At 42.5% G+C, this 19311-nt stretch overlaps 1 protein-coding gene across 1 annotated transcript in view; it reads left to right on the plus strand.

Annotated features, from left to right (window-relative positions):
- LOC129806766 (uncharacterized) overlaps positions 1-19311 on the plus strand; it is a 147420-nt gene that overhangs the window by 114884 nt on the left and 13225 nt on the right. Inside the window, exons 60-91 of the mRNA XM_055855538.1 lie at positions 14-644; positions 770-1084; positions 1142-1477; positions 1539-1844; positions 1926-2254; positions 2312-2942; positions 3068-3382; positions 3440-3775; positions 3837-4142; positions 4223-4528; positions 4589-5239; positions 5365-5679; positions 5737-6072; positions 6134-6439; positions 6521-6826; positions 6887-7537; positions 7663-7977; positions 8047-8370; positions 8431-8740; positions 8816-9123; positions 9184-9834; positions 9960-10274; positions 10332-10667; positions 10728-11420; positions 11481-12131; positions 12257-12571; positions 12629-12964; positions 13026-13331; positions 13413-13718; positions 13787-14107; positions 14227-15708; positions 15779-15991. Of these exons, the coding sequence (XP_055711513.1) occupies positions 14-644; positions 770-1084; positions 1142-1477; positions 1539-1844; positions 1926-2254; positions 2312-2942; positions 3068-3382; positions 3440-3775; positions 3837-4142; positions 4223-4528; positions 4589-5239; positions 5365-5679; positions 5737-6072; positions 6134-6439; positions 6521-6826; positions 6887-7537; positions 7663-7977; positions 8047-8370; positions 8431-8740; positions 8816-9123; positions 9184-9834; positions 9960-10274; positions 10332-10667; positions 10728-11420; positions 11481-12131; positions 12257-12571; positions 12629-12964; positions 13026-13331; positions 13413-13718; positions 13787-14107; positions 14227-15708; positions 15779-15991 (13558 nt within the window). The remainder of the gene's footprint in view (positions 1-13; positions 645-769; positions 1085-1141; positions 1478-1538; positions 1845-1925; positions 2255-2311; positions 2943-3067; positions 3383-3439; positions 3776-3836; positions 4143-4222; positions 4529-4588; positions 5240-5364; positions 5680-5736; positions 6073-6133; positions 6440-6520; positions 6827-6886; positions 7538-7662; positions 7978-8046; positions 8371-8430; positions 8741-8815; positions 9124-9183; positions 9835-9959; positions 10275-10331; positions 10668-10727; positions 11421-11480; positions 12132-12256; positions 12572-12628; positions 12965-13025; positions 13332-13412; positions 13719-13786; positions 14108-14226; positions 15709-15778; positions 15992-19311) is intronic.

A 19311-nucleotide genomic window follows, 5' to 3' on the forward strand; every position in this document is an offset into this window, starting at 1 on the left:
TCCAGTGGTTCAGGAACCCATTAACCCATGCCAACCATCACCTTGTGGTCCAAATGCTCAATGTCAGGCAGTAGGAGATGCTCCTTCTTGCACATGTCTACAAGGCTTTATCGGATCTCCACCAAATTGTAGACCCGAGTGCGTGAGCAACTCTGAATGTTTGTATAATTTGGCATGTATAAATCAGAAATGTCGAGATCCTTGTCCAGGAGCTTGTGGTCAAAACGCTAAATGTCGAGTTGTGAGCCATGCTCCAATGTGCATTTGTGTCGAAGGACATATTGGAGATCCATTTACACAATGTCAAGTTAGACAACAGGATTATCCAGTTGAACACGCAACTCCTTGTATTCCAAGCCCATGCGGTGCTAATGCAATTTGCAGAGAACAGAATGGAGCTGGAGCTTGTTCTTGTCTTCCGGAATATATCGGAAATCCCTACGAAGGTTGCAGACCTGAGTGCGTTCTCAATTCAGACTGTCCTTCGAACAGGGCTTGTATTAGGAGCAAATGCCAAGATCCCTGCCCTGGAACTTGTGGTCAGAACGCTGATTGTCAAGTTGTAAATCACTTACCATCTTGTACTTGCCGACCAGGATATACTGGCGATCCATTCCGCTATTGTAATATTGTCCCACCCGAAAGTAAGCCTTACTTTATTTTCTCAAATCATTTCATTATGCAAAATTACTTGACGATTGACTTGACTGTGACGGCTAATCATGTGTTAAAAATTTTATGCCTATCATGTTTGTTTGTTATATCACAGGAATCGAAAATGAATACGTAAACCCTTGTCAACCATCCCCTTGCGGTCCTAATAGTCAATGTCGCGAAGTGAATGGACAAGCGGTATGCTCTTGTCTACCAAATTATGTAGGAAGTCCACCAGGTTGTAGACCTGAGTGCGTTGTAAGCTCTGAATGTCCCTTAGACAAGGCATGTGTGAATCAGAAATGTGTGGACCCTTGCCCAGGAACTTGTGGAACAAATGCCAATTGTCGCGTGAATAACCACAGTCCCATCTGCATATGCCAATCAGGATACACTGGAGATGCGTTCTCAAGATGCTACCCAATACCTCGTAAGACCTTTGACAATATCTCGCATAGATGCTCTTCTCAATCCCATTGTTTTGTAGCTCCTCCACAAGAACCCGTTAGAGAAGAGTATCGAGATCCTTGCAACCCATCACCCTGTGGTCCAAATTCGCAATGTCGCGATATAAATGGATCGCCATCTTGTTCTTGCCTTGCCACCTATATTGGATCGCCACCTAACTGTAGACCGGAATGTACGATAAATTCCGAATGCCAGAGCAGTTTAGCATGTATTCGGGAAAAATGTCGAGATCCTTGTCCTGGATCTTGTGGTATAGGCGCCCGATGCTCCGTAATAAATCACACACCTATCTGTGTATGTCCGGAAGGATACACTGGAGATCCGTTTACGAATTGTCACCCGGCCCCACCTCCACGTAAGCCATTGACTTTAGAAAAGTATCAAAATGTTCCTTCAACGTTGACTTATTTTTCCAGCAAGAGAACCCGTTCTTGATGATCCTTGCAACCCATCTCCGTGTGGTGCTAATGCACAATGCCGGGACGGAATCTGTACTTGTCTTCCTGAATACCAGGGAGATCCTTACAGAGGATGTCGCCCAGAATGTGTTTTGAATTCTGATTGTCCTAGAAACAAGGCTTGTTTACGCAGTAAATGTGCCGATCCTTGTCCTGGAACTTGTGGTTTGAATGCCATCTGTGAAGTAATCAACCACATTCCTATGTGCACTTGTCCCACCGGAATGACTGGTAACGCTTTCGTGCAGTGTCGACAGGAGCCAAGTAAATTCCTATTAAATAATTTCACCCTGAATTCTTTATCTGAAACGTTCTTTTCTTTTTGTTCAATTAAATGTTCCACAGCACCCGTGATTACAAATCCTTGCAATCCCTCACCTTGTGGTCCAAACAGTCAATGTCGCGAAATTAATGGGCAAGCCGTATGCTCATGTGTTGCGGGATACATTGGAAGTCCACCAACATGTAGACCAGAATGCGTTGTGAATTCTGAATGTGGATCTAATGAAGCATGTCAAAATCAGAAATGTAGGGATCCTTGTCCTGGAACTTGTGGAGTCGGTGCTAAATGCACCGTTGTGAATCACAATCCGATTTGCAGTTGTCCTCCTCGTTTCACCGGGGATCCATTTATCCGTTGCCAACCAATAAGTAAGATACAATATCCCGATATCGTAGATTTTGGTTATTATTTATTCGTAACCTTTTTAGTTGAAACTCCAGTGGTTCAGGAACCCATTAACCCATGCCAACCATCACCTTGTGGTCCAAATGCTCAATGTCAGGCAGTAGGAGATGCTCCTTCTTGCACATGTCTACAAGGCTTTATCGGATCTCCACCAAATTGTAGACCCGAGTGCGTGAGCAACTCTGAATGTTCGTATAATTTGGCATGTATAAATCAGAAATGTCGAGATCCTTGTCCAGGAGCTTGTGGTCAAAACGCTGAATGTCGAGTTGTGAGCCATGCTCCAATGTGCATTTGTGTCGAAGGATATATTGGAGATCCATTTACACAATGTCAAGTTAGACAACAGGATTATCCAGTTGAACACGCAACTCCTTGTATTCCAAGCCCATGCGGTGCTAATGCAATTTGCAGAGAACAGAATGGAGCTGGAGCTTGTTCTTGTCTTCCGGAATATATCGGAAATCCCTACGAAGGTTGCAGACCTGAGTGCGTTCTCAATTCAGACTGTCTTTCGAACAGGGCTTGTATTAGGAGCAAATGCCAAGATCCCTGCCCTGGAACTTGTGGTCAGAACGCTGATTGTCAAGTTGTAAATCACTTACCATCTTGTACTTGCCGACCAGGATATACTGGCGATCCATTCCGCTATTGTAATATTGTCCCACCTGAAAGTAAGCCTTACTTTATTTTCTCAACTCATTTCATTATGCAAAATTACTTGACGATTGACTTGACTGTGACGGCTAATCATGTGTTAAAAATTTTATGCCTATCATGTTTGTTTGTTATATCACAGGAATCGAAAATGAATACGTAAACCCTTGTCAACCATCCCCTTGCGGTCCTAATAGTCAATGTCGCGAAGTGAATGGACAAGCGGTATGCTCTTGTCTACCAAATTATGTAGGAAGTCCACCAGGTTGTAGACCTGAGTGCGTTGTAAGCTCTGAATGTCCCTTAGACAAGGCATGTGTGAATCAGAAATGTGTGGACCCTTGCCCAGGAACTTGTGGAACAAATGCCAATTGTCGCGTGAACAACCACAGCCCCATCTGCACATGCCAATCAGGATACACTGGAGATCCGTTCTCAAGATGCTACCCAATACCTCGTAAGACCTTCGACAATATCTCGCCTAGATTCCCTTCTCACTCATATTGTTTTGTAGCTCCTCCACAAGAACCCGTTAGAGAAGAGTATCGAGATCCTTGCAACCCATCACCCTGTGGTCCAAATTCGCAATGTCGCGATATTAATGGATCGCCATCTTGTTCTTGCCTTGCCACCTATATTGGATCGCCACCTAACTGTAGACCGGAATGTACAATCAATTCCGAATGCCAGAGCAGTTTAGCATGTATTCGGGAAAAATGTCGAGATCCTTGTCCTGGATCTTGCGGCATAGGCGCCCGATGCTCCGTAATAAATCACACACCGACCTGTGTATGTCCGGAAGGATACACTGGAGATCCGTTTACGAATTGTCACCCGGCCCCACCTCCACGTAAGCCATTGACTTTAGAAAAGTATCAAAATGTTCCTTCAACGTTGACTTATTTTTCCAGCAAGAGAACCCGTTCTTGATGATCCTTGCAACCCATCTCCGTGTGGTGCTAATGCAAAATGCCGGGACGGAATCTGTACTTGTCTTCCTGAATACCAGGGAGATCCTTACAGAGGATGTCGCCCAGAATGTGTTTTGAATTCTGATTGTCCCAGAAACAAGGCTTGTTTGCGCAGTAAATGTGCCGATCCTTGTCCTGGAACTTGTGGTTTGAATGCCATCTGTGAAGTAATCAACCACATTCCTATGTGCACTTGTCCCAGCGGAATGACTGGTAACGCTTTCGTGCAGTGTCGACAGGAGCCAAGTAAATTCCTATTAAATAATTTCACCCTGAATTCTTTTCTGAAACGTTCTTTTCTTTTTGTTCAATTAAATGTTCCACAGCACCCGTGATTACAAATCCTTGCAATCCCTCACCTTGTGGTCCAAACAGTCAATGTCGCGAAATTAATGGACAAGCCGTATGCTCATGTGTTGCGGGATACATTGGAAGTCCACCAACATGTAGACCAGAATGCGTTGTGAATTCTGAATGTGGATCTAATGAAGCATGTCAAAATCAGAAATGTAGGGATCCTTGTCCTGGAACTTGTGGAGTCGGTGCTAAATGCACCGTTGTGAATCACAATCCGATTTGCAGTTGTCCTCCTCGTTTCACCGGGGATCCATTTATCCGTTGCCAACCAATAAGTAAGATACAATATCCCGATATCGTAGATTTTGGTTATTATTTATTCGTAACCCTTTTAGTTGAAACTCCAGTGGTTCAGGAACCCATTAACCCATGCCAACCATCACCTTGTGGTCCAAATGCTCAATGTCAGGCAGTAGGAGATGCTCCTTCTTGCACATGTCTACAAGGCTTTATCGGATCTCCTCCAAATTGTAGACCCGAGTGCGTGAGCAACTCTGAATGTTCGTATAATTTGGCATGTATAAATCAGAAATGTCGAGATCCTTGTCCAGGAGCTTGTGGTCAAAACGCTGAATGTCGAGTTGTGAGCCATGCTCCAATGTGCATTTGTGTCGAAGGATATATTGGAGATCCATTTACACAATGTCAAGTTAGACAACAGGATTATCCAGTTGAACACGCAACTCCTTGTATTCCAAGCCCATGCGGTGCTAATGCAATTTGCAGAGAACAGAATGGAGCTGGAGCTTGTTCTTGTCTTCCGGAATATATCGGAAATCCCTACGAAGGTTGCAGACCTGAGTGCGTTCTCAATTCAGACTGTCCTTCGAACAGGGCTTGTATTAGGAGCAAATGCCAAGATCCCTGCCCTGGAACTTGTGGTCAGAACGCTGATTGTCAAGTTGTAAATCACTTACCATCTTGTACTTGCCGACCAGGATATACTGGCGATCCATTCCGCTATTGTAATATTGTCCCACCCGAAAGTAAGCCTTACTTTATTTTCTCAACTCATATCATTATGCAAAAATACTTGACGATTGACTTGACTGTGACGGCTAATCATGTGTTAAAAATTTTATGCCTATCATGTTTGTTTGTTATATCACAGGAATCGAAAATGAATACGTAAACCCTTGTCAACCATCCCCTTGCGGTCCTAATAGTCAATGTCGCGAAGTGAATGGACAAGCGGTATGCTCTTGTCTACCAAATTATGTAGGAAGTCCACCAGGTTGTAGACCTGAGTGCGTTGTAAGCTCTGAATGTCCCTTAGACAAGGCATGTGTGAATCAGAAATGTGTGGACCCTTGCCCAGGAGCTTGTGGAACAAATGCCAATTGTCGCGTGAACAACCACAGCCCCATCTGCACATGCCAATCAGGATACACTGGAGATCCGTTCTCAAGATGCTACCCAATACCTCGTAAGACCTTCGACAATATCTCGCCTAGATTCCCTTCTCACTCATATTGTTTTGTAGCTCCTCCACAAGAACCCGTTAGAGAAGAGTATCGAGATCCTTGCAACCCATCACCCTGTGGTCCAAATTCGCAATGTCGCGATATTAATGGATCGCCATCTTGTTCTTGCCTTGCCACCTATATTGGATCGCCACCTAACTGTAGACCGGAATGTACAATCAATTCCGAATGCCAGAGCAGTTTAGCATGTATTCGGGAAAAATGTCGAGATCCTTGTCCTGGATCTTGCGGCATAGGCGCCCGATGCTCCGTAATAAATCACACACCGATCTGTGTATGTCCGGAAGGATACACTGGAGATCCGTTTACGAATTGTCACCCGGCCCCACCTCCACGTAAGCCATTGACTTTAGAAAAGTATCAAAATGTTCCTTCAACGTTGACTTATTTTTCCAGCAAGAGAACCCGTTCTTGATGATCCTTGCAACCCATCTCCATGTGGTGCTAATGCACAATGCCGGGACGGAATCTGTACTTGTCTTCCTGAATACCAGGGAGATCCTTACAGAGGATGTCGCCCAGAATGTGTTTTGAATTCTGATTGTCCCAGAAACAAGGCTTGTTTGCGCAGTAAATGTGCCGATCCTTGTCCTGGAACTTGTGGTTTGAATGCCATCTGTGAAGTAATCAACCACATTCCTATGTGCACTTGTCCCAGCGGAATGACTGGTAACGCTTTCGTGCAGTGTCGACAGGAGCCAAGTAAATTCCTATTAAATAATTTCACCCTGAATTCTTTATCTGAAACGTTCTTTTCTTTTTGTTCAATTAAATGTTCCACAGCACCCGTGATTACAAATTCTTGCAATCCCTCACCTTGTGGTCCAAACAGTCAATGTCGCGAAATTAATGGACAAGCCGTATGCTCATGTGTTGCGGGATACATTGGAAGTCCACCAACATGTAGACCAGAATGCGTTGTGAATTCTGAATGTGGATCTAATGAAGCATGTCAAAATCAGAAATGTAGGGATCCTTGTCCTGGAACTTGTGGAGTCGGTGCTAAATGCACCGTTGTGAATCACAATCCGATTTGCAGTTGTCCTCCTCGTTTCACCGGGGATCCATTTATCCGTTGCCAACCAATAAGTAAGATACAATATCCCGATATCGTAGATTTTGGTTATTATTTATTCGTAACCTTTTTAGTTGAAACTCCAGTGGTTCAGGAACCCATTAACCCATGCCAACCATCACCTTGTGGTCCAAATGCTCAATGTCAGGCAGTAGGAGATGCTCCTTCTTGCACATGTCTACAAGGCTTTATCGGATCTCCACCAAATTGTAGACCCGAGTGCGTGAGCAACTCTGAATGTTCGTATAATTTGGCATGTATAAATCAGAAATGTCGAGATCCTTGTCCAGGAGCTTGTGGTCAAAACGCTGAATGTCGAGTTGTGAGCCATGCTCCAATGTGCATTTGTGTCGAAGGATATATTGGAGATCCATTTACACAATGTCAAGTTAGACAACAGGATTATCCAGTTGAACACGCAACTCCTTGTATTCCAAGCCCATGCGGTGCTAATGCAATTTGCAGAGAACAGAATGGAGCTGGAGCTTGTTCTTGTCTTCCGGAATATATCGGAAATCCCTACGAAGGTTGCAGACCTGAGTGCGTTCTCAATTCAGACTGTCCTTCGAACAGGGCTTGTATTAGGAGCAAATGCCAAGATCCCTGCCCTGGAACTTGTGGTCAGAACGCTGATTGTCAAGTTGTAAATCACTTACCATCTTGTACTTGCCGACCAGGATATACTGGCGATCCATTCCGCTATTGTAATATTGTCCCACCCGAAAGTAAGCCTTACTTTATTTTCTCAACTCATATCTTTATGCAAAAATACTTGACGATTGACTTGACTGTGACGGCTAATCATGTGTTAAAAATTTTATGCCTATCATGTTTGTTTGTTATATCACAGGAATCGAAAATGAATACGTAAACCCTTGTCAACCATCCCCTTGCGGTCCTAATAGTCAATGTCGCGAAGTGAATGGACAAGCGGTATGCTCTTGTCTACCAAATTATGTAGGAAGTCCACCAGGTTGTAGACCTGAGTGCGTTGTAAGCTCTGAATGTCCCTTAGACAAGGCATGTGTGAATCAGAAATGTGTGGACCCTTGCCCAGGAACTTGTGGAACAAATGCCAATTGTCACGTGAACAACCACAGTCCCATCTGCATATGCCAATCAGGATACACTGGAGATCCGTTCTCAAGATGCTACCCAATACCTCGTAAGACCTTCGACAATATCTCGCCTAGATTCCCTTCTCACTCATATTGTTTTGTAGCTCCTCCACAAGAACCCGTTAGAGAAGAATACCGAGATCCTTGCAAACCATCACCCTGTGGTCCAAATTCGCAATGTCGCGATATTAATGGATCGCCATCTTGTTCTTGCCTTGCCACCTATATTGGATCGCCACCTAACTGTAGACCGGAATGTACAATCAATTCCGAATGCCAGAGCAGTTTAGCATGTATTCGGGAAAAATGTCGAGATCCTTGTCCTGGATCTTGTGGCGTAGGCGCCCGATGCTCCGTAATAAATCACACACCGATCTGTGTATGTCCGGAAGGATACACCGGAGATCCGTTTACGAATTGTCACCCGGCCCCACCTCCACGTAAGCCATTGACTTTAAAAAGTATCAGAATGTTCCTTCAACGTTGACTTAATTTTCCAGCAAGAGAACCCGTTCTTGATGATCCCTGCAACCCATCTCCGTGTGGTGCTAATGCACAATGCCGGGACGGAATCTGTACTTGTCTTCCTGAATACCAGGGAGATCCTTACAGAGGATGTCGCCCAGAATGTGTTTTGAATTCTGATTGTCCCAGAAACAAGGCTTGTTTACGCAGTAAATGTGCCGATCCTTGTCCTGGAACTTGTGGTTTGAATGCCATCTGTGAAGTAATCAACCACATTCCTATGTGCACTTGTCCCAGCGGAATGACTGGTAACGCTTTCGTGCAGTGTCGACAGGAGCCAAGTAAATTCCTATTAAATAATTTCACCCTGAATTCTTTATCTGAAACGTTCTTTTCTTTTTGTTCAATTAAATGTTCCACAGCACCCGTGATTACAAATCCTTGCAATCCCTCACCTTGTGGTCCAAACAGTCAATGTCGCGAAATTAATGGACAAGCCGTATGCTCATGTGTTGCGGGATACATTGGAAGTCCACCAACATGTAGACCAGAATGCGTTGTGAATTCTGAATGTGGATCTAATGAAGCATGTCAAAATCAGAAATGTAGGGATCCTTGTCCTGGAACTTGTGGAGTCGGTGCTAAATGCACCGTTGTGAATCACAATCCGATTTGCAGTTGTCCTCCTCGTTTCACCGGGGATCCATTTATCCGTTGCCAACCAATAAGTAAGATACAATATCCCGATATCGTAGATTTTGGTTATTATTTATTCGTAACCCTTTTAGTTGAAACTCCAGTGGTTCAGGAACCCATTAACCCATGCCAACCATCACCTTGTGGTCCAAATGCTCAATGTCAGGCAGTAGGAGATGCTCCTTCTTGCACATGTCTACAAGGCTTTATCGGATCTCCACCAAATTGTAGACCCGAGTGCGTGAGCAACTCTGAATGTTCGTATAATTTGGCATGTATAAATCAGAAATGTCGAGATCCTTGTCCAGGAGCTTGTGGTCAAAACGCTGAATGTCGAGTTGTGAGCCATGCTCCAATGTGCATTTGTGTCGAAGGATATATTGGAGATCCATTTACACAATGTCAAGTTAGACAACAGGATTATCCAGTTGAACACGCAACTCCTTGTATTCCAAGCCCATGTGGTGCTAATGCAATTTGCAGAGAACAGAATGGAGCTGGAGCTTGTTCTTGTCTTCCGGAATATATCGGAAATCCCTACGAAGGTTGCAGACCTGAGTGCGTTCTCAATTCAGACTGTCCTTCGAACAGGGCTTGTATTAGGAGCAAATGCCAAGATCCCTGCCCTGGAACTTGTAGTCAGAACGCTGATTGTCAAGTTGTAAATCACTTACCATCTTGTACTTGCCGACCAGGATATACTGGCGATCCATTCCGCTATTGTAATATTGTCCCACCCGAAAGTAAGCCTTACTTTATTTTCTCAACTCATATCATTATGCAAAAATACTTGACGATTGACTTGACTGTGACGGCTAATCATGTGTTAAAAATTTTATGCCTATCATGTTTGTTTGTTATATCACAGGAATCGAAAATGAATACGTAAACCCTTGTCAACCATCCCCTTGCGGTCCTAATAGTCAATGTCGCGAAGTGAATGGACAAGCGGTATGCTCTTGTCTACCAAATTATGTAGGAAGTCCACCAGGTTGTAGACCTGAGTGCGTTGTAAGCTCTGAATGTCCCTTAGACAAGGCATGTGTGAATCAGAAATGTGTGGACCCTTGCCCAGGAACTTGTGGAACAAATGCCAATTGTCACGTGAACAACCACAGTCCCATCTGCATATGCCAATCAGGATACACTGGAGATCCGTTCTCAAGATGCTACCCAATACCTCGTAAGACCTTCGACAATATCTCGCCTAGATTCCCTTCTCACTCATATTGTTTTGTAGCTCCTCCACAAGAACCCGTTAGAGAAGAGTATCGAGATCCTTGCAACCCATCACCCTGTGGTCCAAATTCGCAATGTCGCGATATTAATGGATCGCCATCTTGTTCTTGCCTTGCCACATATATTGGATCGCCACCTAACTGTAGACCGGAATGTACAATCAATTCCGAATGCCAGAGCAGTTTAGCATGTATTCGGGAAAAATGTCGAGATCCTTGTCCTGGATCTTGTGGCGTAGGCGCCCGATGCTCCGTAATAAATCACACACCGATCTGTGTATGTCCGGAAGGATACACCGGAGATCCGTTTACGAATTGTCACCCGGCCCCACCACCACGTAAGCTATTGACTTTAAAAAGTATCAGAATGTTCCTTCAACGTTGACTTACTTTTCCAGCAAGAGAACCCGTTCTTGATGATCCCTGCAACCCATCTCCGTGTGGTGCTAATGCACAATGCCGGGACGGAATCTGTACTTGTCTTCCTGAATACCAGGGAGATCCTTACAGAGGATGTCGCCCAGAATGTGTTTTGAATTCTGATTGTCCCAGAAACAAGGCTTGTTTGCGCAGTAAATGTGCCGATCCTTGTCCTGGAACTTGTGGTTTGAATGCCATCTGTGAAGTAATCAACCACATTCCTATGTGCACTTGTCCCAGCGGAATGACTGGTAACGCTTTCGTGCAGTGTCGACAGGAGCCAAGTAAATTCCTATTAAATAATTTCACCCTGAATTCTTTATCTGAAACGTTCTTTTCTTTTTCTTCAATTAAATGTTCCACAGCACCCGTGATTACAAATCCTTGCAATCCCTCACCTTGTGGCCCAAACAGTCAATGTCGCGAAATTAATGGACAAGCCGTATGCTCATGTGTTGCGGGATACATTGGAAGTCCACCAACATGTAGACCAGAATGCGTTGTGAATTCTGAATGTGGATCTAATGAAGCATGTCAAAATCAGAAATGTAGGGATCCTTGTCCTGGAACTTGTGGAGTCGGTGCTAAATGCACCGTTGTGAATCACAATCCGATTTGCAGTTGTCCTCCTCGTTTCACCGGGGATCCATTTATCCGTTGCCAACCAATAAGTAAGATACAATATCCCGTTATCGTAGATTTTGGTTATTATTTATTCGTAACCCTTTTAGTTGAAACTCCAGTGGTTCAGGAACCCATTAACCCATGCCAACCATCACCTTGTGGTCCAAATGCTCAATGTCAGGCAGTAGGAGATGCTCCTTCTTGCACATGTCTACAAGGCTTTATCGGATCTCCACCAAATTGTAGACCCGAGTGCGTGAGCAACTCTGAATGTTCGTATAATTTGGCATGTATAAATCAGAAATGTCGAGATCCTTGTCCAGGAGCTTGTGGTCAAAACGCTGAATGTCGAGTTGTGAGCCATGCTCCAATGTGCATTTGTGTCGAAGGATATATTGGAGATCCATTTACACAATGTCAAGTTAGACAACAGGATTATCCAGTTGAACACGCAACTCCTTGTATTCCAAGCCCATGCGGTGCTAATGCAATTTGCAGAGAACAGAATGGAGCTGGAGCTTGTTCTTGTCTTCCGGAATATATCGGAAATCCCTACGAAGGTTGCAGACCTGAGTGCGTTCTCAATTCAGACTGTCCTTCGAACAGGGCTTGTATTAGGAGCAAATGCCAAGATCCCTGCCCTGGAACTTGTGGTCAGAACGCTGATTGTCAAGTTGTAAATCACTTACCATCTTGTACTTGCCGACCAGGATATACTGGCGATCCATTCCGCTATTGTAATATTGTCCCACCTGAAAGTAAGCCTTACTTTATTTTCTCAACTCATATCATTATGCAAAATTACTTGACGATTGACTCGACTGTGACGGCTAATCATGTGTTTCAAACTTTATTTTTATCATGTTTGTTTGTTATATCACAGGAATCGAAAATGAATACGTAAACCCTTGTCAACCATCCCCTTGCGGTCCTAATAGTCAATGTCGCGAAGTGAATGGACAAGCGGTATGCTCTTGTCTACCAAATTATGTAGGAAGTCCACCAGGTTGTAGACCTGAGTGCGTTGTAAGCTCTGAATGTCCCTTAGACAAGGCATGTGTGAATCAGAAATGTGTGGACCCTTGCCCAGGAACTTGTGGAACAAATGCCAATTGTCACGTGAACAACCACAGTCCCATCTGCATATGCCAATCAGGATACACTGGAGATCCGTTCTCAAGATGCTACCCAATACCTCGTAAGACCTTCGAGAATATCTCGCCTAGATTCCCTTCTCACTCATATTGTTTTGTAGCTCCTCCACAAGAACCCGTTAGAGAAGAGTATCGAGATCCTTGCAACCCATCACCCTGTGGTCCAAATTCGCAATGTCGCGATATTAATGGATCGCCATCTTGTTCTTGCCTTGCCACATATATTGGATCGCCACCTAACTGTAGACCGGAATGTACAATCAATTCCGAATGCCAGAGCAGTTTAGCATGTATTCGGGAAAAATGTCGAGATCCTTGTCCTGGATCTTGTGGCGTAGGCGCCCGATGCTCCGTAATAAATCACACACCTATCTGTGTATGTCCGGAAGGATACACTGGAGATCCGTTTACGAATTGTCACCCGGCCCCACCTCCACGTAAGCCATTGACTTTAGAAAAGTATCAAAATGTTCCTTCAACGTTGACTTATTTTTCCAGCAAGAGAACCCGTTCTTGATGATCCTTGCAACCCATCTCCGTGTGGTGCTAATGCACAATGCCGGGACGGAATCTGTACTTGTCTTCCTGAATACCAGGGAGATCCTTACAGAGGATGTCGCCCAGAATGTGTTTTGAATTCTGATTGTCCCAGAAACAAGGCTTGTTTGCGCAGTAAATGTGCCGATCCTTGTCCTGGAACTTGTGGTTTGAATGCCATCTGTGAAGTAATCAACCACATTCCTATGTGCACTTGTCCCAGCGGAATGACTGGTAACGCTTTCGTGCAGTGTCGACAGGAACCAAGTAAATTCCTATTAAATAACTTCACCCTGAATTCTTTATCTGAAACGCTCTTTTCTTTTTCTTCAATTAATTGTTCCACAGCACCCGTTATTACAAATCCTTGCAATCCCTCACCTTGTGGTCCAAACAGTCAATGTCGCGAAATTAATGGACAAGCCGTATGCTCATGTGTTGCGGGATACATTGGAAGTCCACCAACATGCAGACCAGAATGCGTTGTGAATTCTGAATGTGGATCTAATGAAGCATGTCAAAATCAGAAATGTAGGGATCCTTGTCCTGGAACTTGTGGAGTCGGAACTAAATGCACTGTTGTGAATCACAATCCGATTTGCAGTTGTCCTCCTCGTTTCACCGGGGATCCATTTATCCGTTGTCAACCAATAAGTATGTGAACGTGATAAGATTTATTAATTTGGAATATTTTATATTTATAATTTTAATTATTATAGGAGAACCTCCACCAAAGATTGAGTATATAGACCCCTGTGTGCCCTCTCCATGTGGCTTCAATTCGAGATGTGAAGTTGTTGATGGTAGTGCATCTTGTGCATGCCTTGAAGGATATTTTGGTGCACCGCCAAACTGTCGCCCTGAGTGTGTGACTAATTCAGAATGTTCTAGTCAATTAGCTTGCATAAACCAGAAATGTCAAGACCCATGTATTGACATTTGTGGATCGGGTGCTGAGTGTCGAGCCGCTCTTCACTCAGCTAATTGCTATTGTCCTCAAGGTTACACTGGCAATCCTTTCTATCAATGTATACAAATACGAGGTGAGACCTCATAGCATCGCTTAAACTGAATATTGGCAATATTGGTTTATTCCCTTTATAGCTTTAAAAATTGAATATTTTTGGTATATATTTTATAATAATATTTTAATGTTTAACAGAGGAACCAACACCGCCTCCGAAAGTTCCAACACCGTGCCAACCTTCTCCTTGTGGAATAAATGCTCGATGCCGTGTTGAGGGTATCAATGAAGTTTGTGAGTGCATTCCGGAGTATCATGGAAATCCGTATGAAGGATGTCGCCCTGAGTGTGTTGGAAATTCTGAATGTCCCATGAATAGGGCTTGTATTCGCAACAAGTGTGTGGATCCTTGTCCAGGAACATGTGGTGTTGAAGCTGAATGTTCAGTAACAAATCATATTCCCATTTGTACTTGTCCTCCAGGAACAACTGGAGATGCATTCCGTCAGTGTATTCGAACACCAGAAAGGGTTGATCAAGTAGAGACACGAGATCCGTGCTACCCATCTCCCTGCGGTCTTAACACTTTGTGCCGCAGAGCTGGAGAAAATGCTCACTGTGAGTGTCTCAGTGGATACTTTGGAAATCCATTTGGTACTGGATGTCGCCCTGAGTGTACGATAAATTCTGACTGTGCTCGGAATTTGGCTTGTATCAACACAAAATGTGTTGATCCTTGTCCAGGAGTTTGTGGTTTTAGTGCACAGTGTCATGTGATAAATCATAGTCCAATTTGTTCTTGTCCTGCCAACTTGATTGGTGATCCATTCGTGGAGTGTAAAGTACCACTGGCTGAACCAGTAGATCCCTGCAATCCTTCACCATGTGCTGTCAATGGAATCTGTCGAGTTCACAATGGAGCTCCGGTATGCACGTATCCAGAATGTGTAATCAATTCTGATTGCTCTCGCGATCGTGCTTGTTTCAATCAAAGATGTCGTGATCCGTGTATCGATGCTTGTGGTCTGAGTGCTCTCTGCACAGCTATCAATCACAAGGCAGTGTGCTCGTGTCCGCCAGGTTTCGCTGGATCACCATATGTGGAATGCTATCGTCATGTTGAACCTACAGTTCGTCCCGAATGTGTAAGTGACAGCGAATGTGCAAATGATAAGGCTTGTATCAATCAGAAGTGTGTGAATCCGTGCCTGGAATCCAATGGTGGACTCTGCGGTCAAAATGCTGAGTGCCATGTCAGAGTACATCGACCTGTTTGTGTCTGCCGAAGTGGATTTACTGGAAATGCTCATTTGGCATGCTACGAAATAGGATGCCGCTCTGATTCAGACTGTCCAGTTACCCAAGCTTGTGTCAACCGGGAATGTGTTGAACCTTGTTCATACACTCAATGTGGAACAAATGCCATCTGCAGATCTGACTACAATCACAAAGCTCGGTGCTTCTGCCCAGATAACTATCGAGGAAATCCTCTGGTTAGCTGCAATCGACCAGAATGCACCATTGATACAGATTGTCCCTACCACCTGGCCTGTCTCAATGAACACTGTCGGGATCCATGCAACTGCGCTCCCGGAGCTCTGTGTCGCGTAGACAATCACAGAGCATCTTGCCGTTGTCCTCCAGGATACACAGGCGATGGAAATGTTGCATGCTCATTCAGTAAGTATCTTAATGTGGAATTAGTGCAGAATTTTGAACTGTTTACAACTAATCTGCTTTTCCGTTCTAGTTCCCGTTGAAAAAGCTCCGGAATGTACAATGGATGCTGACTGTCCTAGTAAATTGGCTTGCTTCAGTGGCGTGTGCAAGAATCCTTGCTACGAAACCAAACCCTGTGCTGCCCATGCAATTTGCAATGTGGTAGACACACTCCCGCTCAGGACTATGGTCTGCCAATGTGAACCAGGATATGTCGGTGATGCCGAAGTTGAATGCAAATTAGGTAAGCTTCATATGTTTCTCTTAGCGATCAATAATTGCATTACTAATGATTTTTTTTTGAAAGACTCATTGCAGGTTTTCATTTTCCAAAATATTCTTTTTTTATTTGTTGTAAATAACGTATTATACACCTTAAATATTGGCAAAATTTTTGTACATAATTTTCTGTAAATATCAAAATTTTTGAAAAATCATCTCCAAACATCATTTTTAAACATATTTATCCCTTAATTTAAGTCACTATGCAATAATTATTATAAAACCGATTTATTTACCGGAAGATTTATTATTTTTCCATGAAAATACCCGGGTTAGTTTAGGCAAATCTAGTATTAACTCTTTTGAAAACTGAAGTAATTACGCCTTTTATTTTACTTAACAAAATTGATGCATTCCGATCGAAAATAAAAGGTCTTAATGATGATATTCTACCTTTCCATAAAAGACGAAATAGAATATGTGAAAATTTATTAGGTTTTTATGCAATGCTATTTTAATTTAAAATTTTAATCTGATTATTTTTTTATCACAATAATGTATCTGTTGTTTACTTTGTAATGTTGTCTTGTTCAAGAGAAGTGTGTGCAACTTAAAGGCCTTGCAATTGTACTTGAAATCTTCTTGTATCCTCCAATTGAACTTGGGGATCTTAATGGCGCAATAGGCAAGACTGTTAGTATGATCACTTACACTGGGCTCACCGATATTCGGTTGATTGGGAACGAAAATGACAAATAAAATTCCATGCAAGAAGAGGGATTTTTTAGGCTCTTGCGTTTGACAGCTGTCATCCGAATATCAGAGAGTAGCGTAGCGAATACCAAATGATGGCTATATGGACCCAGTGAGTCCCCAAGCCTTACATAAAATATAAGAAGAAGAAGAATACTACAGGAAGTTTGTGCATATATGTTAAAAAATCACGTAACCCAACTTACTGGCGTAATGGTATTACACAGAGTTTTCCGATATTCGGCTCTCTGTTATTCGGGTGACAGCTGTCAAACGTGTAGAATATCAAAAGTCTCCTACTAATGGGAACCGGTGAACGTGGGGGAAAGAAGGGTCAGCTTAGAAAATTTTAGATTTTTCCAAAACTTTCGGCTCAGATTCCAAGTCCTCCTCAATAATGGTCAAATATTCATCATAAAGTCAGGGATTCAAGCTTTATCATAAAGTCAGGGATATTACAGGGCGTGGAATTTGTGACACTTTATGACAAAGCAAATAAAGACAAGACTTGATCACTGAGGAAGGCTTGGTGTCAGAGCGGAAAGCTTTGGGAAAAATCAGAAATGTTCTAAACTGACCTGGTCAGAAAATTTGTGGAAATTACCTTTAGGAAGATAATAAACACCAGAATTTTGTTATGCGTCCCTTGGCGGGAAAATGGCGTGCCCTTTTCAGTCTTCTAACCTTTATGGAAAACAAAAAACGCCCAATTATCCAATTGTACTCAACAAGAATCTTCTGGGGAACATTGGCTGGAGATAATTACCTTTAGGGAGATAAGAAAATTGATTTAAATAAGTCCTGAGCCTTTAAGCGACACTGAAGACCAAAAAAATCAGCTTTTCCTTTCTCTCCAACCGACACGCAGGCTCCAATAGCTGTTTTCTTTGTCCCGGACACTCCAGAACTTTCTCTGCCAATGAAGTTTTGCGTTTTTCTCCAACACTTGTTTGATTTCTACCCTTTTCTTCTCTTCACTCACTTTTCTCCTTCACCATTTAAGAGAGAAAACACTTCTCTTACTGATTAGAATACTTTTTGGCAAATCGCCCTGAGACACTTTGGTTATCACGCAACACATTGACTGATAGCGAAAAAAAGAGGCTGAAGAGTCCTCACCCTTTTATCACTTTCTCCTCTTTGCAAATGAGGAGGGGAAAAAGGCCTCTTGCATTTAACTGTCGGCAAGGGGTCCGTCATTATAATCTTTTTTGACATTAATTTTTTGTACTTGGCGTAAACCTGACCATTTCCTGTAGCCGATCGGCCGCAAAGTTTCACAGTAACTCTCGCTAATTCGGCTCTTTTAAGATCGGACGGCAGTTAAATTCGAAAAAAGTTTTTTGACATTTTTCAAGTTCGATTATGATTATCAAATGAAGCAAATATGCTCAAATTTGCCATAATTTGCCTTAGCTTTGATGTGATTTTGCATTATTAAAATGTTTTCATGAAATTTATAATAGCAATGAGCATGTAAACTCAATATGAGTATGCAGATGAACAAAAAATCGTTGCATTTCAAACAATTTACTGCGCGAATTTCTCTCTAATTCGGTTGACATTTGGGTTCCAAATGCCCGAATTTGAGAGAGTCTACTGTATCAGCTTCTTTTCGCGTGGATTTCCTTGAAAAAAATTCCGAAGTATTTTCTTGCAATTATCTGAGAGAATTCCCAGGAAATTGAAACAAAATTTCCATTGAATATTCCGTGTATATTTTCTGATATCTTTCCGCCCAAGACTCCATGGAGATAAACCGAAAATTCTGCAATTATTTTTCGCCCTAACGCTATAATTCTTGCGAGCTAGACATACTAAAATGAACGATATGGTAGCAATATTTTCAACTCAAAAGTAGAACAAATGAGTGTTCGTGTGATAGATGAATACTCTCCAAGTTCCAAGTTGCCAATTGGCACTTACACATCGAACAGACTGGGCTTTTTTACATGGTCATTGCTTTTTTACACGTGGAAAAATTATTCAAAAAATTGCGACATCAAACAAATTTTTGCATCAATTTGATCTTTTTCTGTTCTCTGAGACAATATTTTGTAAAAAGAAAATTATATTTTAGTAAAATTAGCCTAATTTAAATACCTTGAACAAAAAAAAAAACAATTGCCAGGTCAATTGCTTCTTCTTGACAGTTCCATATCACATAGTCCGTTAATATTCTCTATTTAAATGTATTGTTCGAAATTTCATCGATCACAATCGAAATCAGCTGATGTCAAGAAAAATCAAAACAAAGGAAATTTTACTCATAAAACTCTTGTGAAGACTTTTGAAATGTATTTAAAATGAGTCTAGGCATTAGTGAAATTAAAGTTTAGTATAAAAGACATGTGAATAATGTGAACATTGTTTTGAACAACTGAAAATATTTCCCGCCTTTGACATTTTACTTACACTGGATGGCGCTGTTCTCAGTGAGTTATCTAATCGAAAACAATGAAGGTGTCATATTCACTTTTCCATTGCTTCTTTGAAAATCGATTAAAAGAGCAATGGCTCAGTCTGTTCGATGCTTCATAGTCCATTGTGGATGTTTTTTTGTGTGGAAATTCTCTATGAAAATTCACG

The sequence above is a fragment of the Phlebotomus papatasi genome, chromosome 3 (assembly GCF_024763615.1).
Source record: "Phlebotomus papatasi isolate M1 chromosome 3, Ppap_2.1, whole genome shotgun sequence".
Lineage (NCBI taxonomy): Eukaryota > Metazoa > Arthropoda > Insecta > Diptera > Psychodidae > Phlebotomus > Phlebotomus papatasi.